Raw genomic sequence first — 25,112 nt, 5'->3', positions numbered from 1 at the left:
ACATGGGACCATTCTCATCGTCTAAGGGTAATTTGTATATCCTTGTTGCTGTAGATTATGTGTCTAAGTGGGTGGAAGTCGTTGCCTCACCTACTAACGATGCTAAAACGGTAATCTCCATGTTCAAAAAGATCATCTCCCCTAGATTTGGAGTTCCTAGAGCGTTGATTAGTGATGGAGGTTCTCACTTCCATGAGCGTCATTTGGATGCGCTTTTTGTAATAACCCTGATTTCAAGCAGCTCTTAAACTCGCTTCTAAAATATTATTTGAAACTAAATTGAGAAAGTATCTTGGAAATGTATTAAGTTGGTGAGTGAATTTATAATTTTGTTATCACCATCTTTTAAGTCTAAAGTAGACTAGATCAAACGGCGGGCCGGGCCGGGTTCGGGCATAAAATATCAGCCCAGCATGTCGGGCCGATCCGGGCCAAAAATTTGTGCCCAAACCCGCTTTTCGGGCCTAAATTACCAGGATTTTCGGGCCATTTTCGGGCCGGGCCAAATTTATAACTAAAAAGTGTATTTTTGTGTTTCCCAAACCCGTCCAAAAAAATTAAATTTTCGGACCGGGTCGGACCGGGCCTGGAAACCGGGCCGAAAATTTATGCCCAAACCCGCAAAAAATTCGGGCGGGCCGGGCTCGTCTTGATCAGGTCTAGTCTAAAGATTAAACCTCGATGTTTTACCACTAGTTAAAATTTTGGAAAAAATTTCATTTTAAGACTTCTGATTTTGGTTATTGTAATAACTCAGATTTTGACTAGCTCTCAATTTGTTGTCAAGCATAAAGTATTTTCTCAAATTCATATTTGGAAATTTCTTTTGAAACTAATTTAACATTATAGGCTTGATTTTATTAACCCGATAAATGGATTCAAAATTTCTATTAAATCGACCTTTAGCTTTTAATATAATTTAAAATCCTAAAAACTAATTTGTGTCAAGCTTTAAATATTTTATTATTTTAGAAAATTTTGTAAAGTAGAAGATTAATTTTGAAACACAAGATTATCATTTTTTTTAAAACGAACTAGCGGAAATGGATTATTTTAGCAATTAATTACTTTATTCCTGAAGTTAGTTATAGATAAATGCTTAAATGAAATAAGAGAATAAATTAATTTGCATTCCTAATTGTGTAACTCTTGTGGAATAAGCCACACGATACTCTTTTCTTTTTCTAGGTGTTGACCAAGGGAGTGATGGGTCACCACCCTCACTTTACCTCCCAAAATACTCTAGCGGCTCATTTGGTACAAAATGGGGATAGGGATAAGGATAAAAAATGGGACAAGGATGGGGAATTTGCAATAGGGAATTCATAGGTTTTATCCCTATCCCTTGTTTGGCATGGTAGTGGAAATGTATTGGGACAAAACAACAAATTCCTATACTGCCCCTTATTCATTTGATACCCATCCAACTTCGGTAAATATTTCTTTCTTTCTCCTCCAATTCAACTTCTCTACATTTCTGTAATTCATGAACCCATGGTCTACTTTCTTTTTATAACCTTCTCCATATCAACACTTTCTTTTTATCTTCTCCAAATTCCCTTTTGATTTGACCTATGAGAGAGAAAGGAGGAGAATAGAAGGAGATAGAGAACGATGAACGGTGGCGATGGAGGTGGCGGAGGTGGTGGTGGTGAAGTTTCCGGCGTTGGACCACCGTCATCTCCGGTCTTCGGTGAAAGAGCAGCCGGTGAAGAAGTTCAGGAAGGTGACAATTCTTGATTTTACTTATTGATTTTAAAATATTAATTTTACAAGATCAAGGTTTGGATTTTTAAAAAGATTTTTGTTATTGAGTAGCCTTTTGGGATTAATATGAGCAAATTAGAAGTTAATGGCTACTTGCTTATGTCTTCCGGCAAGTTGATGTTGGCGGTGAAATGCAAAATTGAGCTGTAAGTTGTTGCAGCAGGGAAAAGAAAAGCGGGAATACAGGGAAGTGGAAGACTGGAAGGAAATCTCAACAAAGGACATAATTGTATTTTCACATTGCAAGGATAAATCCCTTCTCTAATACCTGCCCCAACTAGGTACAGAATCAGGGGGATAAGGGAACATTTAATCCCTATCCCTATCCCCGTGAAAAAATTAATCCCTGTAAACAAACAAGGGATAAGAGGGTGAAGGGATAAAATATCCTTATCCCCACTCTTTATCCCTCTAAACAAACAAGCCGTAGAAATATCTAAAACTCCTCTACTTCTTTCTTCCATTTTCTGGAACTCCCTCGCACTCCTTCCTCCCCCTCTCGTCTCACCGACTCTCCCTCTCTGTCCTGCTCCACGCACCACCAGCACCTCCGTCGTGCTCGTTCTCCCTCGCCGATTTGCTTCTGACGATGTGAGTTGTTTGTGTTGTTGATTTGCTCTGCCACCTTCCTTGCTCTGCCTCCCTCTTGTTCTTCGTGTCACCGCCGCCACTGACGGTGGCGTTTCGGATCTCCATGCTTACTACACTACTTGATTGTAAATCTCTTTAACTCATATTCACTAATTTATTGAATTGAATTAAAATACCCAATTTTCTAACCCTAACTTTCTCTCTCCTCTAAATTGTAGCCACCACCGAGGGACCCGTGGCTGGCTGTTAACCGGCCGACATAAGGTCGCTTCCGCAAGTGGTTGTTGTTGATTGATGTTGTTGTTGCACTGTTTGTCTCTCCCCTCCTTTAATTCTTGTTCTGGTGCGGCGACCATCGTCACCTTCTCTCTTCCTCCGTCGTCATCGTCTGAACTCTGTGGCATTGCTGAAGCTGTTGCTATTTCTTTAGTTATTGATGTTGTTGGGTGTTGTTACTTCTCCTCTGCCTCACTCCTTCCATAAGATCTTGGGTATAACTCAAACCCCTAATTCTATTTCATCTTATTGTTTTGTTTCCTAGCTCAATTAGATTAAATTGTAATAATTTTATAGGATAAATTGTCAATAATAATTGTTTTTATTATATTTCTATGTATTAGTTTATGACATTTATATCAACTAATATGTTTTGACTTTTTGTAAATACACCTTTTTTATTTGTTTTTTTTTTTTTTAATCTATTTTGGTGTTGCTTAAGTCTATTTCTCAAAGTATAGGGGACAAATACAACGGTTTTTTTTTTTAACATTGGTTAAACATTACATTAAACAAAAGAACTACTTGTACAAATTACAACATACTAACACCAACAAAAAATCCGAGGCTATTTAAAATCCTTACACAAACAAAGTAGTAAACCTAACTTTTTTTTTGGCAAGTAGAATTTTAAAGATCACCAAAAAAAAAAAAAAATACAAACTACAAGTCCTCAAAATAACAAAACAAAGAAAAAGCTTACTAAACCCAACTCTACTCACTATTACAAACCACCTTAAACACACAAAAAATAAAAACTGAAAGGTAATGACCACTTTGTTTGTCAATCTTGATTGTTAAATTTTCATCGCACACTGCATCAGGGGCGAAGCCAGATTTGATAGTTGAGGGGGCCCGGAATAACTCCCAAAATTAAAAAAAAAACTTAATTAGTACTCATTTTATTTTTATATTTATATTTTTTTTTCTTCAACAAATTTAAGAAACGAAGGATAGACTTCAATTTGTCAAAGAAAAATATAGAGTAAACTGGAGTACTAATTTTAACTTGTGCAAATTCTGAAATTTTTGTAGTTTAGAGTTGAATTGTTTTTTTTCTCAATTTTGGATATATTTGATAATGGCCTACTTTGGCCCCTTCGTGGCCTCGCCCCTGCACTGCATCATTAAGATTTTAGTGCACCATCGCATAGGATAACTATGCTCATAGCATACGACAACTTTGCTTTGTAGAGTGTTTTCGGAAGAATCATACTCAAACTATCTTAAGTTTAAATTTTTACTTCAAATGATTTCAAAACCATTTTAAAAACAAACTTTAATTTTTAAATTCATTTTGTTATAAACTCTGTACACTTTCTTGTTTGCTTAGTAAACAAGAAAATTGAAACAAAGTTAAATTTGTGGTGACTCAAATGGACCAAAAACCTCATTTTAGAAAAGTTTTGATTTACGCTAACTCGTCGATCAAAATTCAAAATTTACAACGTCCGCATATTCGAGTTGCCTTTGACGGATCCAGTCTCCTCTATTAATGTGTGATTATTGATAATGATAGAAATAATACTTGCAAAAGGTGTACAGCAGAATAATTTTATCCATCTTTAAAAAAAAAAAATTACATATTTTGATTAATTTTTATATCACAAAAAAAATATTAATGGATAAAAGGGTTAAATGATTACCTTATTGGTAATTTTGAAGGAATATACAAAAAAAAAAAGTATCATTAAAAAATAAATAACTTTTACATTATACTCCGTATTGGTTAACTTTTAATCATACTATACAATATTTATTGTACATGACATTTAAATAAGAATTTGTGTCTTTTTTGAAATGAATTATGTATAAATGTACTCATATTGTACAACTAGTGATTTACAAGACTAATCTTTTGATAGACTGACGAATGATGTTTGTTGAGGTAAGAAAGGTTCAACAACCCTGAGATGAGTGAACCTGGTGCCACAATAAATCAGCATAGGTATTTTCCTCTTCCTCCTCATGTACCACACAATTCACCACTTCAACTTCATCATCTTCATCAGGAACCTCTTCTTCTATTGCCTCTTGTACAGCAGCTGCAATGTCAAAAGCCCTTCCCTCCTTGGCAAGCTCTGTTAAGGCCTCGCTCATTGCACGTTTCGTTGCTGGCCTATCTTTTGGCCCATATCTTGGGGCAGCCTCCACAAAGGGCAAGATAATATCATCCAAATTCGGGGAGTTGTCTGGATTACTGGCCTCTGTCTCTGGCGGAGGAAAGACAAATATAATACCAAGTTCATAGTTGCATACATGAAGCCTATAAACAGGAGATTGGTCTGATTGGCTTGAAATTTGTCGTCCCCATGCAGCAGCACTCATGTTATGTGACCCACAATAAATCCAGCCAAATGAAGATCCATCTGTCTTCGATTTGAAACGCCTCCTTGCTACCTGCTTGCAAAATTTACTCATCTTACCATTTTTTGACAGCATTAACTGACATCAAATTAGAAATAGTCTTTAAATCATTTTTTCAGGTGCTACTAAGACATAATTCCTTCCTGTGATATTGTGGCATCTTCCAGTTTTGTCATTAACAATTGGAGCCTTGGAGGGAAGAGAGGAATAGAAAGACGGGGAGGGGAGGAGGAAGGGTAAATGAGATGGTGGAAGGCAAAAATATTATGACCTGCATATAAGAAGATGCACTGTATGGTCATTTAAAAAATGAGATGACATGAATAAATGCGAGGGATCAGAGGAACTTGAAAATAGAATGATTACACCACTGACTAAACAGGAAAACCGCCTCAATTCACACTTCTATCGTCTAAATTTCATTGTTATGAATTCTCTCAAAAAAAATAAAAATTAATTGTTAAAACGAAAACATGATGAATTAGATTGACATTTCTTGGAATCAGAAAACTAATGGATGGGTTATGAAGCTTTCTAGTTGTCTGATTTACTCCCAGAAGCTAACAAAGCTAAGATAACAATTCACTATTCTGAATGCTCCTCTCTTGTCTGATTCTCTATTTACAGCATATCTCCTCCCTACTTCCCATCTCTCTCCTCTAACTAATTACCTTCCTTCTCAAGCTACGGTTAACAAACTAGTGTTAGACAAATAAAAAAACGTTTTTACCTTGACATGCATGGGATATCCTACTCTTTCACTGGGTTGAGGAACAGCATCATGGAGTATGTTCACCATCTTCAATCTTTGCCATGTTTTCTGGATAAAAGAAAAATGAAATGCCCCATTGTAAGACAAAATTAAAGCAGAAAAAACTCCCCCAAAAGTCAGGAGGAAACAAGGGATCATAGCAAACAAATATGAAATCATAATCAGCTCAGATATGATGACAAACTGAAATAAATTATACGTTTGAGAATGTTAAACTGTTTCGAATTCTAAACTTTCTCTGATATCACTGAGGAGAGACAGAAGCGTTCCGTTATTACCTACTTATCTATGGCAGCGTGTCTATCCACTTGTAATAACTACACTACTAATTGCAAATGACTGGTCGGGGTTCATTCCAAATGTGCTCAATCAGAACTTAACACAAGCTAACGAAATGCACAAATACGAAAACACAAAAGGAGGAGATGAAAGTAACATATTTCATACCTCTGAAAAGCAAAGGAGATGTTTTGAAGGTAATATTCCACAATGTGCACTCTTCACTCTGTCAATGGTTGGGAAAATGACTCTTATGGATGGATGCTTCAATTCATGTGCTAAAGTCCAGCATCCCCACTGCCAAGAGTACCATAAGTCCATAACAAAGCTAAGATACGCACAAGGATAGACACAATGGTGGATATTGCTACTACAAATATTCTCTTTAAAAATGTTACCTTAGCCATTGGATTGAAAAGCTTAAGCAAGGAGATATATTTAATTTATAATCAAGAGGCCTTTCACTTCCAACAGCTAAGTGTATAGAACAGATTTTCATATAACTTTTAGAAAAACCAGGTCCAAAAACAGCAAAGATATGTCACCTTCGGATCAGATTCTTCTGAATCATACAGATGCTGTGATCTCTTACCAGCAGCTGCAGAAAATGCTGCTAGAAATTGTGCACTGATTGAAGTCCCTATCGATGAAGAACCTAAAAAAATATACAGGAGTTGCAAGAAAAACTAATTCAAGAAAACTTTCAACCTCTTACATGTGAATTCTAAGAAAAAACTCAAGGCTTACCATATATGAAATCTGACTCCAAAGGTTCAGGCCATTTATATTGATGTAGCACCTGAAAAAGGCAGCACGTCAGTTGACATCCGCAGCAAAATTGGTCACAGGGGAAGCACAGTTCTAAATTCAAATTCTATAGAATATTACCTCTTCAATTCGCCTCAGACCAGTACACCTCCGAAGTGAAGCAACAAGAGAACAAAATGCAACAGCATGTTCAGGTTCCATCATCTTTGGTATGTCTAAAAAGTTGGGACCCTGTAGGAGTCAATACACCTTTGATGAACAGTCCAAATCTAAACATGCTATTATCAAATGCTGATGGAACAAAAGGATACAGTCTTTGATTAGCACCAAATACCATGCCTGAGATACATGAAGAATCAATTGCACTTTTAGGCTGTTTTCTCCTAAAGCAGCTGCAAGAGCTTCCCTGGAACACAGATGTCCACAAAATCTAAAAAATCCCGCATCCCATAGTGGAGAAACCCACTTTGCAACAGCTCGAGGAAGGAAGCCGAGTTGTACACAATCTAGAGAAAGAAACAAAAAGGAAAATCAATAGACCACAAGGACATATGCTAACAACCTAATGCAATAAGCAATCACAACAATTCAAAAACAGCGTAATCAATACAAAGTATCGAACAGTTTGTTCCAGATAAAATATTATCATCCATAATCTTGCTCAAACAAGACTGGATAGAGTTATTTATCTAAATATTGGCTATGTTAAGAGGCAACCCAAGAATGCAAAGATACTTGGCAATCTAGTGAACTCAATGAACCATCATTTGCAACACACACATACAGAAGTAATAACTGAAAAAAAAAATGAAAAGAAAAAAGTGTGGGTCTTACCTCCTTTAGATAATTCTGTAAAGTTAGGAACAACAACACTCACAGCATTGGAATCCGAAGGTACATTTTTTTCTCTTCTTAGTAGAATCTCTGACACCCCGCTTCCTTTTTCAGAAGATTTACCAAGATAAGAAGCCAGTTTCTTAAGCTGTATACCATTTGAGTCAGCTGATGTCCGGAAAATATAACTTAAACCAACAACACATGATTCAACTGACCCAAGCAACATCTCACTGCATTTTAATTTACAGGCCTGCCACAAGATGAAAACCAAATCAGACTTGTCTTATAAAGCACAAGACCAGATATGTGAATAAATCAGAAAATCCTGCTCCTAAACTTGTCTAAGCATGAAGCGTGATTCCAAAAATCCCATTACAAATCATTGACCAAAAAAAATGGAGAGGAAGAAGCCCACTCTTCGGCTGTATCACATGAAAAAGATAAGGTAGTATGAGACTACTAATAGAATCTGACTATTGGAAGATAAAAATCATTCTGTCATTAAATTAGCAGGATGTAGAAAGTTGGCTCCATATCCAAATATTATGAAGTAAAAATCTATTCATTTCTGCATTCTGACAACATAAATCAGTCAAATAGTCATTCAGTGAACAGTGAACAGTGAACAGTGAATACAAGCATCAATGTAAATCAAACCTCATAAGTAGAAACTGTGTGGACTATTGTAACTTACTAACTTGAGAAGAACTTACAGGTGAAGTTGCAGACAGAGATCTATATGAATGAATTCCAGGAACTGAAGCAACTAGATAGCCGCTAGCCCCTCCAAAGTCATACTTGGTTAACTCAACAATCCAGTTGGCCTCACTAGGAACATCAGTCACAAGAGTGGCCATAAATCCTGCTAGCTGAGCAGCAAAATCGGATCTCAAATCATTATCCATACTTCCATTAAGCTGGTTAAAAAGGGATTTGCAGTCAGGGGATTTTTTGTATGGGAAGTCTTGCCACCAAATGGTGTTGGTTACACTCTGCCACTGCAGATTCAAAATAAAAGGCGTATTAGATGGAAATGGAATTGCAAATATAATTTTAGGAGCATAAAGAAATATAAAAAATTTGAACACATACGTAGTAAGTGATAAAAAGAGTAACAAAAGAAACAATTGTAGCAGAACTCAATGTATAATCATCAAGTGCTTTGCAATTTAAACTAAAACCAGCTTTTTTCACAATTCGACAATTAAAGTTTCTTGCAAAGTGGGACAGGCTGCAGGTGTCTAAAATCTGAAAAAGCCGTCCACAATGGACTGATATAAACTACTCATAGAAAATAATAAGCTGCAGATGTTAGATAAGACATTGACAGAATTGGAGAACAGAAAAATATAAAAAAAATAAGCTTTTTGATCCTGTTGTAATTATGTTAGTGCTGTTCCCTGCTGAAAATAAATAAACACTCATGAAAGTATCTTGTCATAACCAGTGGGTGTTTTTTGATTGTGAAGTTACATCTGTTTTTGTGTGTGTGTGTGCGTGTGTTGTGGGGGAGGTCCAAAATGCAATGGATTCTAAAGGATAATGAAAATTTAACTTAAACTTAGTGATCACCTACCTGCTTAGCCACCAGATTAGCAGATGTTATTATGACACGCATACTATCCTCTCTTTGCAAAACAAGCAACTTCGGATGATGACAACCAACACCTCGATTCTTCCGATCCTTGCCAAAGGCTATTGCCTCGGGAAAAGGAGGGTACCTATCACAACAAAGAGTCAATACTGTATGTTGGTAGATGCATAACATCAAGCAGTCACTTCAGGATATAACAGTTAGTTACAGTTTTCGGGAAAAATAATTGACGGGAGGTAACTCACACTACAACTAGATTGGGGAAGTTGGGATTAGGCGCACAGGATCTCATACTGGGGTCCCCACTCCAGCATTTCTCAGTATTATGGCATGCCACTGTAACTGGAAGATCGGAAGGAATATCACAATATGACAAAAACCTGCCATTGATACGGTATTAGACTAGTAAATCACAATATGCAGTTACTAAAAAGGGAGAACATTAGGTCCACAGAAAAAGAACAAGACACTTTACCATTCAATATCACTTGTAAAAGTTGCAATGAACATTCTAAGGATGCTATCGACAGGATGCAGGAGTTCTGGCAAGGAAACAACTTTCTTTTGTTTAGATGAACCCTGATGCATGCTTTTCAGGTCATTCAAGTAAAAATTCTTCCCGGGTGGTGAAGGAACCTTCTCCTGACAATCATTCTGACTCATAGCTTCACAAGGAGAAGTGTTCTTTCCATCCATGCAGATTGGTTCTGAAGAATTAGAAGGGTTATTAATAAAGCCAACACCAGTACACCCGTTTGGATATGAAGTGTGAGCTTTTAACATTGACGATACCATCTTCTCACCTAAAATTGCAGTACTAGTAGTTGATTGTACCACAGTACGCTGCAAATCTCTGATGTCCTTGACATCAGAAGTCACAAAATGCTGTTGCTTCACAACTGAGACATTTGGAACACTTGTAAGAGATTTAGTATTACTACTAGGCTCAAACCCTTCCAACAATTTTCCCCCGATGATGCAATCATACGGCCCAGCAACTGAAGAGCAGGAAGCTACACACCGTCTAATACAAGAAACAGGATCATCACTTTGCACTATCTGATTGCAGCGAGCCAAGAGAGACTTCGCTCTTCCAATAACTCCATCATATCCCAAACTTAAGGACTCTGAATCCCTCACTCTCAAGGCAAATACCCTCTTGTTCACCTTACCCGGCAACAATGATCTAATCAATCTCGGCCTCTGAATCTGTAATTCATTAAACCCCGGTTTCACAAGCTCCTCTTGGAAAACGACCCTCCGAACCATAAACCCAATCCAAGATTTCAAACCGCCACAATCACCATTTCGGTTGGTACAAACAAGCATAACCTCATCTCCAACACACAACTCCACAGTCATACCCTCTTTAATCTTAACACCATTAACAAACACTCCATTCAAAGAAACCTTAAAATTACATGTACAATTACTACACGAAACATCCTTTTGCTCATTTGTATTATCCTTAACAATCAATCTATCCCTAAATTGGTTAACAATACAATAACTATTGCGATTATTACAATTAAAAGTAGAGGCAGAAAATGCACCATTAAAAAGGTACAATTTCTTAGCCAAAGAATCAAATAAAATCTGACAGTGTTGCTTACTTACACGGGGGTCACTGAATATGAAATGGGCGACCCGATTGCACCGCCCAATTGTGTAAGGTTTATCAGGTTCTAGCACTGATGAGAGAGAATCGCAAGCCAAAAGACGGTCACCGCCGTCGTCATCGCCGCCGTCTCCGTTGTCAACAATTATACCACCTAATTGAATTAGGTCAATCCAAGCAGCAGAAATCTTCTTCTTTTTGCTTGAACAATTGACATCGCCTCTGAAATTAATCCTCTTATTGTTCGAATTCATTTGATTATTGAATTACAGGAATCCCTAATTTAGAAAACTATTGCCTAATTGAAGAAGAAAAAATGGCAAAACAAATTTTGGAGGGAAAAATAACGAAACTGCTAAGGGAATAACAGTACAAGAGAAGCCTCGACTTCCCGAGTACGCTAACATTGTATTTTGATTTATTTTACTAACTCACCAAACTCCGCAGCTTTTACTAAGGGAAGAGAGTTGGGGTTATCGGATTCATATTAGAACTATGGAAAATCAAAATTCTGATTTATAAGTATTTTATTTACTCCGTATTTATATGGGGTGTACAATAAATATTATACGCCGGAGTTAAAGTTGACGTGAAATGCTTAAAGTTACCCTTATATCTATAAAAGTTATATATTTTGTAGTGATAAATTTTTTTATTTTAATAAAAAATATTTCTTTCAAAATTACTAATAATGTATAAAATTAATTATTTTCTCTTTAAAATGTTTATCTATCAATTTTTTTAATAATATAAAAGTTAGAGAAAACTGGGTACAAGTTATGTTGGTGTACAATAAATTTTACTCAGTTTTCTCTAACTTTTTTATAAGGGCATATTTGTACTTTCACATTAATGACGCGGGCGATATTAACGTACGCGGACGTCGAATAACGATTGGATTGCCCACGACATCCAAGGAAATACAAAAAAATGGGATTTTCATTGGATTTGGAAACTTGATATTCCTCCAAAGCTTGTAATCTTTTTATGGCAAATTTGTCACAAAAGCATATCGGTTAGAGATGTACTCCACAGGAGAAATATCCTTCCCTTTGATGTCTGCCCACTTTGTGATACTTATGTTGATACAATTAATCATCTTTTTCTTCAATGCCCATCATCAAAAAAAAGTTTGGCATCTCAATCTCACCAAAACTTGGTTGGATTTTTCCATTACTCAACACGACTTCTTTGATACTATTCAATATTTAAGAAAATATCCATCAACGATTTGTAAATTTATTTTTACCGTTTGGTCTCTTTGGAAGGAAAGAAATGATTGCACTTTCAATAATGCATCTTTCAATCCACATCGAGTGTCTCAGCCTTCCATGAATGGCAATTTAGATTGCAAATTGATCATCACCAACTTGAGGGTACCCCTTTCACCTCACACACTCACACCACTCCTCATCATCATCCTCCTCCGGTGATGGTTCGTTGGTATCCTCCTCCAATGGATACCTTTAAACTCAATTTTGATGGTTCTTGCAAATCTTCCTCAGCAGCAGTTGGAGTCATAATCAGAGACAACAATGGACAACCTCTTACGGCCTATACCTACAATCTGGGTCATTCCCAAGCTTTTATGGCTGAAGCTAGTGCTCTTCACAAAGGTATCCAAGAAGCCAAGCGACTCAACATCAGAAGACTTTACATTGAAGGTGACAACCTCCTCATTATCAACTCAGATAAAGGAATCTGGTCTATCCCTTGGAAACTTCACAACATCATCAACGATATTAAAAGACTCGTCCTCTCGTTCGACATGTGGGACATCAAGCATATTTTCAGAGAAGCTAATAGAGCAGCTGAATGGATTGCCAATGTTGGGCATCTAAATTCTCTATAGTGATTACTCAGGAGTGACCCTCGAGCGGAGGGGCTCTTAATGTATTATTCATCTTACCTTTCAAAAAAAACAATAAATATACGATCAACGGATAGATTTATACTACTCCCTCCATTTCTTTTTGATGTATCCATTTCAGAAAGTGGGGAGTTTTTAAGAAAATTGGAATCTTGGTTTGTATTGGTATAAGTGTAATGATTGGATGTAAAAAAAATGATTGTATGTAAGAGATTATAATAAAAAAAAAAGAAGAGAGAAAATAATAAAGAAATAAGGTAAGAGAGAGGAGTGATAATGATGGGTGATAAAGGTGGTGAGAGAGTGGGTATATGGGGAAGGGAAAAGAATTAAATAATAGGGGTGGGGAAATTTAGGTGGGAATATGGGTAGAATCTTTAGGTATTTTGGTAATTAGATAGAAATGTAAGGGTATTTTAGGATAAAATGTATGTCTAAAAATAGAAACGGATACAACAAAAAGAAACGCTTAAAATGGAAACGGATACAACAAAAAGAAATGAAGTTTCCGGCCATATATTTACAAAATTGCCATTTGATTAGTAAACTTTCCCAATTAAGATTAACTCGAATTTCTGTTGCAGCTGTGCCCGCGCAGTTCGATTACCTTCCATCCCGTTTCAGGATCCTCCTGCAATAGTCGCTGCCTTCGGTATTTTCTCTCTCCTCCCTCCCTCCCTCCCTCCCTCCATCCAAAACCTCCATAACATATGTTTATCTGCAAAATTATCTCGAAGTTTTGTTTTTTAAGCTTATCCCTCTCTTAATTTCTTTAGAATAATACTGAGATAGGTTTCCAAATTGAAATTTAAACATAACTATTTGATGCTAGTTTTTTTTTATTGATTAGTGTGAAATACTGGGATTTAATTTCAATTTCTTATAAGTGTGACAATCAATTTCATTTACATATTGTAATTCAAAGTTGAAGAATTTATTCAATTATCAAATGGTTGCCTCTTTGCTTCTGTTGTTGATCAGGATTAAGGGTTAAATACGAAGTTGAACTGAAATTGTAATTCAAAGTTGAAGAATTTTGCATATTTCAGCCTGTTACATCCTTATTACCTGAATCAAAGTTTAGTCATGTGTGACTGTGTTCAGTCAGCAGCAAATCAATATATCGGCACTCGGTTTAGAAAATTAGGTCAGGGCCAATGTAGTTGGAACAACAAGCCAATACTTTTGGCATCAGAAATATTAACTGGGTATAAAGTTTGTTCTGTTATGAAAAGTTTATCCAACCGCAAATTTAGAAGGATTTTTAGGCATGATAAGCTTATTATGGATCAGAGACTTGTGACAAATTTGGGTGTGTTCGGCTCAAATGCATTTGATTTGAGTTCTGAGTTGAGGTTGAAAGAGGGAGGGGATGACCATTTTGAATTGGGTTTGCAAAATGGTGAAGAGAAGCTCGAAGACTTAGAGCTAGGTTTAATCAGTGAAAAAGAAGCTTTTGGCTATGCGAGTGATAGCTTAAATAGCGAGAAAAATGAAAATGGTAAGTTTGGGCGTTTGAATTCCGAGAATGGCTTACAGGCGGGAGGTGAAGGAAGAGTTTCAAAAGCTGAAGATTTTATGTCTATTGAAGGTGATGGGGAGAATGAGGATTTGGAGTTCGGTGATGACCAAGTTGAGGAGACTCTACAGTCCAAGCCAAAGCCAAAATATAAGCCAAAGAGGAAGCTGGAATCTCGGAGTAGAAAACAGTTAATGAGGAGATCAAGCATTCTTGCAAAGCAAGTGATCGGGATTATGTCGGCTTGCAGCTTGGGATTTGTCTCGCAGCTGTGGGTTGACACTGCAACTGTAAGTTCATACGATCCTTTATTTAAATCTGTGTAGATTCTCCATATATATATTTTGTCGATGCCCCTATCTTTTTTTACTTGAAATTAAGTCTTGCTCTCCAAACACTGAATCAAAGCATCAGTACATCATTATAACTTACATCCACCCTTTGCTTTCTTGAAAGATTGAGTCGTAATTTGGCCCTAAGAATCGCAGTAACCATCTCTACTATGTACATTTTTTACTTTTCCAATTAACTTGCACTACTTCGTCTACTTGTGTGTGACACATACACATATTTCACACCGCAAATGGATACGGTAATTAGGTTTGATCCTTGAAATACAAAAGAAAGCACTGGGGATTTTTTTTTTATCCATCTTGGATACTTCAAACGAGAGAGTCCGGGTGACATAGAATTAACCGCATTACATTCATGATTCCTAAATCCTAATTTGCATTGTGTTTGGTTGAAGGATTATGGAAGGAAGGGAGAGGATAAGACTCCACTATTCTATTTTCACTTGTTTAGATGAAGAATGGACAGAGGGAAGAGAGTCGGAGGATCTATTTTCTTCCCGTTTTTATAAACCAAATATTTCTATGGTTGGAATGATTTAGGGAGAAAATGCAAGTATCCTCTTTCTCCCTACCTTTCCTTCCCTCTCTTTCCCTCACCTCCGTTTTTCTTTATGGTTGTTTACCAAAAACATTGTTAGTAGAGCAAAACTAGCACTCTCTGAAGCATTAGTAGTTCAGTTCATAAAGTCATTTTGTGGTATCCGATATTTCTGTGATCATATACATACCTGTAAAACTGCACAAGCCTTTTTAACTTTTTGTTATTACCCTTGTTTCGCCTCCTTCTTTACATGATGTATACACTTGTGCCTTTCAACAACCCTGTGTTTTTGTTGTTTATGCATTTCAGTGGGCAGTACTGGAGGTAGAAGTCAGGCCAAACTTGCTTTCTTCTGAGTCGTTAAAGTTTCTTATTGGAGATATTAATAAGGTATATGAATTCCCTTTTCTGTAAGTTTAGGTTATGATAATGTCCAAGTAGCACACAAATTGAACCGTTCAGCTGCCTGTTGTTTGCATGCACATGTACCACCACATCGGCTCTCTTTTACTCTCGTCCACTCCAGATTATGCGATTTAAATACTTAATCACTCTTATAGAGTTATAGCTGGAATCATGCTTAGATCACGAATGTGATGTAGGTTTGACTGTCCTATGATTCTGCTTCACTTGTTTGTATTTCAGCTACTGTTCATACTGTTCTATGTGGTGGTTGTTGTGACAAAAAATTTACTTGTACTATATTAAGAAAAATATGTGGCTGAAAGCTACTTACTCTCTTGATTCAGTTAGTTATTTTGTTTTCAACCATGGATGCTTTTTGAAATGAAATTTATGTCAGATTATATGCTAAAAGTAGCATGGATGCAAACTTTTTATCTTTGCCAGTTGGCCCAGTTCACTCTTCAGAGTATTCAATTTTATATTAGTGGAAGCACAAGTGTTGTGACGCTTAACATACTTCAATTATGTTTCCCTTGGTCACGAGATTCACCTATTTCACCTACAGGCCATTTGCATCATGTGTTTCACATTAACAGAAGTAATTGAAACAACAGAAGTAATACTATGTAGTATTTGTTGAAGTAATTATGCTCTTGTCAATCATGTATGAATTTTCCAACTGTCTACAGGTTGGTGATGTGGTCCTTGTACAGGAGGAGAACTGTATACAGAATGAATTTAAAACAATTGGACTGGAAACCTTGGTATGTTCTGCGGTTTCTCTTCTAACTACATTTGAAGTGCGAACCAACTGGTTATTTTGGCGAAAAAGGGAGGATGTGGCTGACAAACTTTGATGTTAGCATGGTTAAATGCATTGTAGTATATGGAAGTATGGTCATATAAAGTACTTGAACAGCAGGATTGCAGGATTGGCATTGAGTCGATGTGTTGTAGTGGATAGAATAGTGCTGAAGGGAACCAATTTACAGTTCACTCTATGATTATATTTGTTCAGGGGAGGAAGGATGGTGCAAACATATGATATTAGTCTTGTTCGAGAGGGGGGGGGGGGGGGGTGGTTCAGAGAATTGGGAGTAGCAAGAATATACAATTTACTGTTCTTAAAAATTGCTGGGAAGAAGATACTGCTTACTAATACAAGAATATACTTTTTACTGTTGAAGTGCTTTTTACAGAATATGAAGTGTGATAGATTACATAAGTAATTTGTGTAATACGTAGTAGGTAGGAGGCTTCGTCATTATATATTTGAGTTCTTGTAATATTTGCTTCCGGTTTATGCTGTGAGATTTGACTGTTGCCTTTTGTTAGGTAGGGTATAATGTTGTAACACCTGGACAAAGAAATTTGGGAAAGGTAACTGTCTGCTCCAAGTTTGATTAAAAGGGACCATACTCACTCGTGGATCAATTACATTTACTTTCTGACTTTCTGTTCATTGTTTTAGGTCCGTGGCTACACTTTCGACATCAACTCTGGCATTGTGGAGTCTCTTGAACTCGATGCATTTGGATATTCGCTTATTCCTTCAAGTTTGGTAAGTCATTTGTGCTTTTATAGTGATAATTGCAATTGGTGCCTACCAAGCCTTTGAACATGTCCAGCAATCATGAAATATTAATCAATTACCAAAAGAAAAAAAGAAGCTTACATAAAATGAATAGGTTCGTGTGCAGGCTGAAAATAGAATGCATTGTTTTCATCCTTTCATTTATTAGCATAGAGGTTTTATTTTTTAGTGAGAATGAGGCACTAGATGTACATTTTTTCAATCCCATCATCACCTACTTATATTAATATGTTAAAACATCAAGTACAAAAGCCGGTAGGAATCTAACACAAAGAAAAAATGAGAGGCGACCACTAGTGTTTAGGGAAAGCATGAGAAGATCAGATAAACTGAAAAAACTAAGATTACAGCTAGTAGCCATATTACAAAGACAGATGATGGAAGCTGGGAAAGGTCTAATTTTGCAAGACAATGCCTTCCATATCCCTCTCATAATCTCCTTCAACTTCAGTAGGCCTGTTGGCATCTCTGCCTACGTCTCCCATAGAGGCAGAGAGACTTTCCAACTGCTGTTAAAGAGGCTAGATACATCAGCAATGGCCACACCAAATTCATTGTTGATATCAAGCGGATCTTTAACTCCCTCTGCATCAGTCTCAACTTCCAGCTGCTGTATGTTCAGCTCCTTGGCAAGGTGCAGGCCATCCCTCAAAACAATGAGCTCCAGTTCCACTTCAGCTGGTGTTCTTATTGTGAAGCCTGAGAGCTTAACAGATAGGCCCATTTCCCAAGAGCTATCATCTTTTGTAATAACACAACCTGCGCTTGCTTTGCCTGGTGCAATCCATGCTGCATCCACATTGAGCCTGTAGCTTCCTTGCTCGGGGAGGGTCCACACTAATTTCGAGTAAGCAATCATCTTCCTCTTTCGTTTGACATCATTCTGGAAAGCAACATTAGTCACTGCCAGATCTAAGGAGAAACGACAGGAAGAAGATTTGAAATTCCATTTTTTCTCAAACACTGCCAAATTTTTTATTCTCCAAAGATACCAAATAACTACGCCAAACAAACTTACAAAGCTTTCCTGTTCAAGTTTTAAGAAATCCAGTCTTCCCAAGAACAGTTAAAAAAGCATGGAAGTTAAAAGATCATTCTACACCTTTTTTCTCAAAAACCAAAGACCAGAAAGCTGAAGAGTTAGGGTAGTCCCTAAAAAGATGAAGGTGATTTTCTGTGTGTTGGAGGCATATTATACAAATAGGTTGAAATTCTCCATCTTCTGAGATAGGACTGTGAAGCAACGGGAAGGATGCAATGAGAAACATTCCAAAGGAGCATTTTGTATTCAAAGGGAATTCTTATCTTCCACATTGTTTTTCAGGAGCCAACATTGTTTGTTAACACATGTGAGGGGTCAAGGATAAGGTTGTAGCATGACTTGATTGTAATATTTCCTGATGAAGTAAAACTCTGGTGCAAAATATCTTTAACTTGTGTAAACCTTGGAAAAGGAATGCAAAGAATCTGAAGTTGAATGTTATGGGGGATAAATGGAAAATGTGAGAAATTGAATCAAGATTCCATTTTCCATTAGAGATAATTTTACTCACTCTCCAATGTCTATCCAAATCCAAATTTAACAATCACGTGTTAGTCTTATTCATGTAAACACTGCATTAGTAAGTTAGTAACCTTTTATCACTATTATTTATAAACGAAAAATATGGTATATCCAAACTCCAAAGGCTTGAAAGAAAGGCAGGAAGGCCGGAAGGGGTAGGTGGAAGATAAAGCTGTCCTATTTTTTATGAGTAATTAGGACTCATAGTCTCATATTGTTATTTGCAGGTAAGTACGTATGCCTTGTTCACTGAAGATATACTAGAAGTAGTCTCCGATGTCATCATAGTACATGAAGCAGCAGCCTCACGTATTCAAAGGCTAACCAAGGTAATGACTCTTTAGTTTTCTTACTGCAAGGAACAAAATTTTGATGTGCAGTCAGCATTCATTTAAAGAGTTGGTCAATATATTGTCTCCTCGCAGGCTCATATTCAATATTTTAGGGTTTCTCTATAGGCTATGATGTATTTTCCAAGGATTTAGGCTTGTCAATTCTCCTTTCCATTTTATTTGGCCGTGAAGCGGTAAATTTGGCTACTTCCACCAATTATAGGCTTGTTGTTTGACCTGAGAAGATTACTGCAGCAAAGATGAACTTTACACAAACCTTCGGGGTTCTTATGGCTGATTTCCCTCACCCCTTTTTCATGCAAAGGATGATAGGGATGCTCCCTTTACTGCCGAAAAACAAGTGTCTACTTGATTACATTTTCCTACTTCATATGAATGTTATTCAATATACCAATGCACCAGTAGTACTTTTCCTTTCACAGTAGCAATGGTACAAAGTATTGAAGTAATACCAGTAAATAACATCTGCATACCCAACATGCTTTATTAGAAAGGGAGGCAATAATTTCCATTGAAAGTTGTTGCTGAACCTTTAAACTAGACAAATATGCACAGTTTTGATGCATCCATGTTGGTAGAATATCTTATTCATGTTCTCTTTCCAGGGTTTTTTGGGCACAAAGAACAGTCTCAAGAACCGCGACATGGAATTAGAAACCACCCAACCTATTAAAGAAAGCAAATCGAGAAAGAAATCTAGTAAGCGGAAATTCTACCCAACAAGTAAAGATCTGGACAACGACTTTGAGCTCCCTATGGATTACATGTAGAAAATGTTAATAGCGATATATTTCCTCCCTTTTTAATTATTTTTACATTCCTCCTGTTCTTCCCTGTGTTTGTAAAATAAAACATAGCTTCATGTAATAAATCTGTTATATCTACCAGTAAAGATCACTCATGGTCCTCATGGAAAGCTGTTTTAACCAGTGCAGTGCTTACAATGATTTCGTTTTTCACCGCTCAGTATATTGAACAAATATGTAATTCAATAGTGAAAACTCCTTGTCCAAAAAAAGAAAAAGAAAAACAAATATGTAATTTGGCCCATGCAGGTCTCGAACCTGCGACCTTCGCGTTATTAGCACGACGCTCTAACCAGCTGAGCTAATAGGCCTTCATGGGACGAGCTTTGGACTTCTTATTTCTGAAACTTATCTGGTTTTTTTAAGTTTAAAAGAATCTAATAATGTGTTTTTTTTTTGTCGTAATACACGACACTAAAAATGGTTTTACGGAAAAGACATCGTACCTAATCCCAAAAATTGGTACATAGCCGTTGCCCGCCCCCTCCCAATTCAAATTCAAATTATGAAATTAACAACCACTTTTAAATAATTGGAGAATATAGCTCATCAGTCATCATCATCATCATCATCACCTCTATTTCTTTGACCATCTCCTCTCTTCAATCTCCCCTCTACAACTCCTAATCTCTCCCCTCATCCATCCTCAATGCTGGCCGCGGAACCCCCCACCGCATCTCCCCACTTCCGCCACCCAAAACCCGGTGGCCGAATACCTTTACAACCCAAAAACAACATTTTAATCAACAACACTTATGAACCCCCAAAATCAAACCCACCAAAAATAACTCACCAACTTCCCTTCCCATTATCACCGATCATCAGTGAATCTAATAAAGAGAATTATTGGGATCTCACTCCCAACAACACCCACATCATTGAACCCATGGATGCTTCCTTGGCTGATGAGCTGACCGCGGTGAAGCTGAAGCTGGAGCGGCTAAAGTTTGAGAGAGATAACACTGAGAGAATGCTTCAAGAACGGGACCGTATTCTTGAGATTCAAATGACTGAGCTCCATCGCCGCGGAGAGTTCCAGAAAGAGCTTGAAATCGAGGTCGATCGGCTTTATCGATTGAAGCATCTCAAGCTTGCTTGCACGGTATGTAATTAATGCATTTACTTTCTCAATCGATTAAAGCATGATATTATATTTGAATGAATATTGAGCTGAATTCGGGGGTTTTAATTCTGGGGATTTTTGAAAGCAGAGGATGTCTCCAATTCGGTCACTGAGAGACAAAGAAATGGAGAAGAAAAACAAAGAACCAAAACTTGTTGTAAGTAATTGCATTTAACTTTCAGTCTTGTATCTAAAACAATTTCATTTATTTTGAGATTGTAAAATTGAATTGTGTTTTTGTAGAATGAGTGTGAGAAATCAGGAGGGAATAAGGAGGAAATGGTGAGTGAAAACAGCACTGCAGAGAGTCCAACCCCGAGTTTTTCGAGCTCTTCGGCGTCCAAATCGTCATCATCGGTTACTTCCAAGTCGACGGCCACCTCCAAATTGTTGCCAATTCGGTTAAGGTTGAGTTTGGAAAGTGCTTTGGATGAATGAGTAATGAGAGTGTATAAAAATATTTATTGTCAACCATGGTTGATTGATTTTAGATTTTGTTTCCTTAGCTAATTCTTAAGTTATCTTGTTGTATACCTTCAAAAAAAGTAAGTATGATGCTATTACTGGTGGATTGGTGATATGAAGTTGTTTTGGGATAATTGTCAATTGTCAAATGTTTAGCACTGGTGAATTGTGATCAAAAGTTTAGCACTAAACAAGTAAACATGTTTTCTACATTTTTTTTTTCTTTTCTTAATAAGTTAAGATAAAGTGTACTATCGGGTTTTCTTATAGGTCAACTCGACCCGGATTGACCGGCTAGATATATTGAGAGTGTGAGGGATGGTAAGGGGAACCCTCGCTCAAAGTGCCCTTGGTGGGGGGTTAGACTCACAACTTTTTGGTTGGGAGGTGATGTCTTTTCCGCAAGACCAAGATATTTTGGTTACGATTACAACTTATTATTAAGTTCGATTTCTGTTATAGACAAATGCACCTTGTACAACGTGTACTCCCCCGGTTTGAAATAATAGAGACATTTATACATTTTATAACGATCAAGATATTTCGTAAATGATTGGACAGTAAGGAATAAGTATGAGAAAAGCGTAATGCAGTAAGAAAGAATAATAATAAAAAAAACGAATTGTTGACCCTAAAGTTTTGATGATGACAAAGAAAACTCATGACTATTGGTTAAGTTATTATGCATAATAGGTTCTGAGATCTTTAGAGGGATAATGCTAAGTTAAGGAGATCCTGAGTTGGATAAACTAAGCAACGTGGAATATATGCAAGTATTTGATCCATGTCAGACACTACGTTGAAGAATTAATCATCTAGCAAGTTTGCAAGGCGAGATCCTTAAGCGAGTTCCTAAGGCGAGATCCTCATATATTATGTGGATCCTCGAAGTTCCAGAGAAGGAACAAACTATGAAGACTTTGAGTGAAGCTTCCTAAAGGTGCAAGCATGAAGACTATATCATATGAGTTTATGTTTAGGATTTATGTAAGTATTTAATAATGTTTATACGTAATTTGGAACGAAAGGAACCTAAGTATTTTGGTGCGTTTTAAATTGAAATATATTAACTGTAATTATAAAAGAGTTTTAAAATAGAAAATCGTTTTTAATAAATAAAATGAATTTAATTAATAAATGTAAACATAGGATTTTGTTTTCATTCTCCTTGTTTCTCAAGTAAAAGATTTTCCATGATCCTTGAAACTCTCCCACGTATTTCTGTTTAAACGTGCAATTAGTGTTTTGATTTGGTCTCCCCTGTTTCTCTCCAACTATGCCCATGTTACTGAGCAGTAACAGTTAGTGGGTAGTTGAGGAGAACATGGGTACCCAACCTTAGGTAAAACTCCTCTATAAAAGGAGAAGAGTTTTTGCTTTTCAAAACACACAACTGATTTCTACAAAATATATCTTAAAGAGCTTAAACGTTTTAAAAGAATCAATTTGCAAAATAGAGTGTTCCTTGAGTTCCTTATTGCTAAAAGCTTTATTATGTACTAGAGTTTATCTATCATATTGTATTTTGGGTTTAAGGGTTGAGTGATCCTTGAGTGACTTAGAGTTAAGTCAAAGAGAAAAAGAGCGACTTAGACTTAAGTCAAAGAGAAAAAGAGCGACTTAGAGTTAAGTCAAAGAGAAAAAGAGAGACTTAGAGTTAAGTCAGAGAGAGAAAGAGTAGCACAGTAATCGAAGGGGATTGTTGTGGGGAACTCGTGTTCGAGAGGAACTCGAGTTAAATAGTGTATTTTTAATAGAGTTATTGCATTAATACCAAAGAGTTATGAGGTTCTTCTTGATTAGGATCAAGAAGGTTCCTCAGTTTTATATCTTTCTTCGCTCATTGTTCACAGTCTCTTTATTTTTTGAATTCCGCAAGAAACTTACCCAAGTTCCCAAGAAACAATTCACCCCCCCTCTTGTCAAGTGTTCCTACTGAACTATCACGAATTTTTCATGAAATGCCCAGAGTTTTAAGGAAATTCACCAAATGTCCTTAAGTTTCAATAATACATAAAAATACCCCTATTTGAAAATATAATACACCAAATACCCCTATTTCAAAACTTAATACACCAAATATCCTTAATGACGTCATCAACCCCATAATCAACCCATTAACATATAATCAACCCACCTAATCCCTAATTAACACCCCTAATCAACCCACCCATCAACAAACCTAATCAACCCAGCCATTAACCCACTAACTCACCCATTTTCCTTTTCTTTTCTCCCTCTATCTCCTTCTTCCCTTTTTCCATTGACCGACCATTGATCGACAAACGCCAATCCGCCACCACAACAACCACCGCCTTCCACTCTCTCTCCCCCGCCTTCCACTCTCTCTCCTCCACTGGGTCAAACACCTTTCTTAGATTCACTCTTCTCCCTCTTCTGGGATAAAAATTCTCCATATTCACACTTTCATTATCATCATCTTCGTCGCCATCGTTATCGTCATTGAAATCTCGCCATTGACAGGCATCAAGGTCAGCACTGACTTCATCCATTGTAAGACAATCGTCATTGTTGGCTAGCTCCTTCCCTTTAAGGTCAAGATCTTCATGATGGAAGATTGTGTTGGGGATGAATACCCACACTGCAAAAATTAAATATAAAAATCCCAACTCAAAAATTAAATATAAAAATTCCAACTCAAAATCCCAACTCATCCGATACCAACTCCCCGTATAAAGGAACAACTTTTTGAGCTTCGTCTCCCTCTCTTCCTCACATCGCCGTCGCTCATTTTTGTTTGTTAAATCCAAATCAGAATCAGAGAGAAGGCAAACGTTTCCGGCGGCGAGTATTTTGAGCGGAAACCTAAACATGGATTTTGGGCGGTGAAGGCGCCGAAAACGTTGGTGGTGGTCAATTGGGGATCTGGGAAGAGAGTGGAAGGGGGCATCCATGGAGAAAAGGCTAGGGAAGAAGAAAGGGGGAGAGAGAAAAAAAAGGAGGGGGGGGGGGATGGGTTGATGGGTGGGTTAAATTGGGGTTGATAACGTCATTAAGGTACTTGGGGTATTTTATGTAAAATTGAAACTTGATGAGCGGTTGGTGAATTATGACAAAATTTGGGGGTTATTTCATGAAAAATCCGATAAAAAAATTTAGGGTGAGTGAAAAGTTATGAGTAATAGAGAATATAAAAATAGATAGAGTGAAATGTTGTAAGTAAAGTGGGAAAAAGAAGAGTGTGAATACATTAAATATGATGGACCATCTACCCAAAATGAGATAAAGTAGAGTATCCTCATTAAATTGGAATACATATTTATGGCAAAGGTAACCATTATTTTGAAATGGAGGGAATACATCATAGTCTGTACACAAGTATGTCAAATACATATATTAAACATTATGCTTCGTACAACATATTTATATGAAGGCTAATTAAAAGGGCGACACTGATTTGATAATAAATGTGAGTCATTTTTTGTTTTTTTTATAAAGGCTAAGTGAACAACCAACGCATACAAAGAGAAATCGAATAACTACTACGAGCTCTTTTTTTTTTCTGATAACATTGCTTTCAAAATGACTATAAACACGCGGTGTCAATTTTCATTTGTCACCAATGCCACCTTGAAAAAAAGGATAAACGCTTCTGATAATTCCCCATTTTTCACCATAGATGAAGTAAC

At 36.8% G+C, this 25,112-nt stretch overlaps 4 protein-coding genes and 1 non-coding gene across 7 annotated transcripts; 3 read left to right on the top strand and 2 right to left on the bottom strand.

Annotated features, from left to right (window-relative positions):
• Positions 1 to 4,301: 4,301 nt before the first annotated feature.
• On the bottom strand, positions 4,302 to 11,353 carry LOC110804338 (uncharacterized). Of its 3 annotated transcripts, XM_022009920.2 has the most exons (13): positions 10,055 to 11,351; positions 9,727 to 9,958; positions 9,497 to 9,631; positions 9,234 to 9,378; positions 8,371 to 8,655; positions 7,655 to 7,907; positions 7,160 to 7,326; positions 6,941 to 7,051; positions 6,800 to 6,851; positions 6,598 to 6,707; positions 6,221 to 6,349; positions 5,732 to 5,821; positions 4,302 to 5,034 (listed from the first exon to the last, which is right to left on the bottom strand). In XM_022009920.2, the coding sequence occupies exons 1-13, from the start codon at positions 11,121 to 11,123 to the stop codon at positions 4,534 to 4,536; spliced, it is 3,279 nt and encodes a 1,092-aa protein (XP_021865612.2). In that variant the 5' UTR covers positions 11,124 to 11,351; the 3' UTR covers positions 4,302 to 4,533. The 3 variants fall into 3 exon arrangements, with proteins under 3 accessions (XP_021865612.2, XP_021865611.2, XP_021865613.2); XM_022009919.2 differs by having other exon boundaries at positions 9,727 to 11,351; XM_022009921.2 differs by lacking the exon at positions 4,302 to 5,034 and adding an exon at positions 5,041 to 5,272 and having other exon boundaries at positions 9,727 to 11,353.
• Positions 11,354 to 12,301: 948 nt separating this feature from the next.
• On the top strand, positions 12,302 to 12,721 carry LOC110804350 (uncharacterized). Its single transcript, XM_022009936.2, has one exon. It carries the CDS (start codon positions 12,302 to 12,304, stop codon positions 12,719 to 12,721), a length of 420 nt encoding a protein of 139 aa, XP_021865628.1.
• A 541-nt stretch (positions 12,722 to 13,262) lies between these two features.
• On the top strand, positions 13,263 to 19,997 carry LOC110804343 (uncharacterized). The gene is made up of 8 exons (XM_022009926.2): positions 13,263 to 13,391; positions 13,721 to 14,548; positions 15,462 to 15,542; positions 16,247 to 16,321; positions 16,893 to 16,937; positions 17,029 to 17,118; positions 18,943 to 19,044; positions 19,674 to 19,997. The coding sequence occupies exons 2-8, from the start codon at positions 13,826 to 13,828 to the stop codon at positions 19,836 to 19,838; spliced, it is 1,281 nt and encodes a 426-aa protein (XP_021865618.1). The 5' UTR covers positions 13,263 to 13,391; positions 13,721 to 13,825; the 3' UTR covers positions 19,839 to 19,997.
• A 114-nt stretch (positions 19,998 to 20,111) lies between these two features.
• Positions 20,112 to 20,185, bottom strand: TRNAI-AAU (transfer RNA isoleucine (anticodon AAU)). Its single transcript has one exon. It is a non-coding gene; the product is annotated as a tRNA-Ile (tRNA).
• Positions 20,186 to 20,412: 227 nt separating this feature from the next.
• LOC110804339 (uncharacterized) lies at positions 20,413 to 21,603 on the top strand. The gene is made up of 3 exons (XM_022009922.2): positions 20,413 to 20,976; positions 21,086 to 21,154; positions 21,241 to 21,603. Exons 1-3 carry the CDS (start codon positions 20,524 to 20,526, stop codon positions 21,433 to 21,435), a joined length of 717 nt encoding a protein of 238 aa, XP_021865614.1. The 5' UTR covers positions 20,413 to 20,523; the 3' UTR covers positions 21,436 to 21,603.
• Positions 21,604 to 25,112: the final 3,509 nt, after the last annotated feature.

The sequence above is a fragment of the Spinacia oleracea genome, chromosome 5, assembly GCF_020520425.1.
Source record: "Spinacia oleracea cultivar Varoflay chromosome 5, BTI_SOV_V1, whole genome shotgun sequence".
NCBI classification, from domain to species: Eukaryota; Viridiplantae; Streptophyta; class Magnoliopsida; order Caryophyllales; family Amaranthaceae; genus Spinacia; species Spinacia oleracea.
This window is presented reverse-complemented; position numbering and strand designations above follow the sequence as displayed.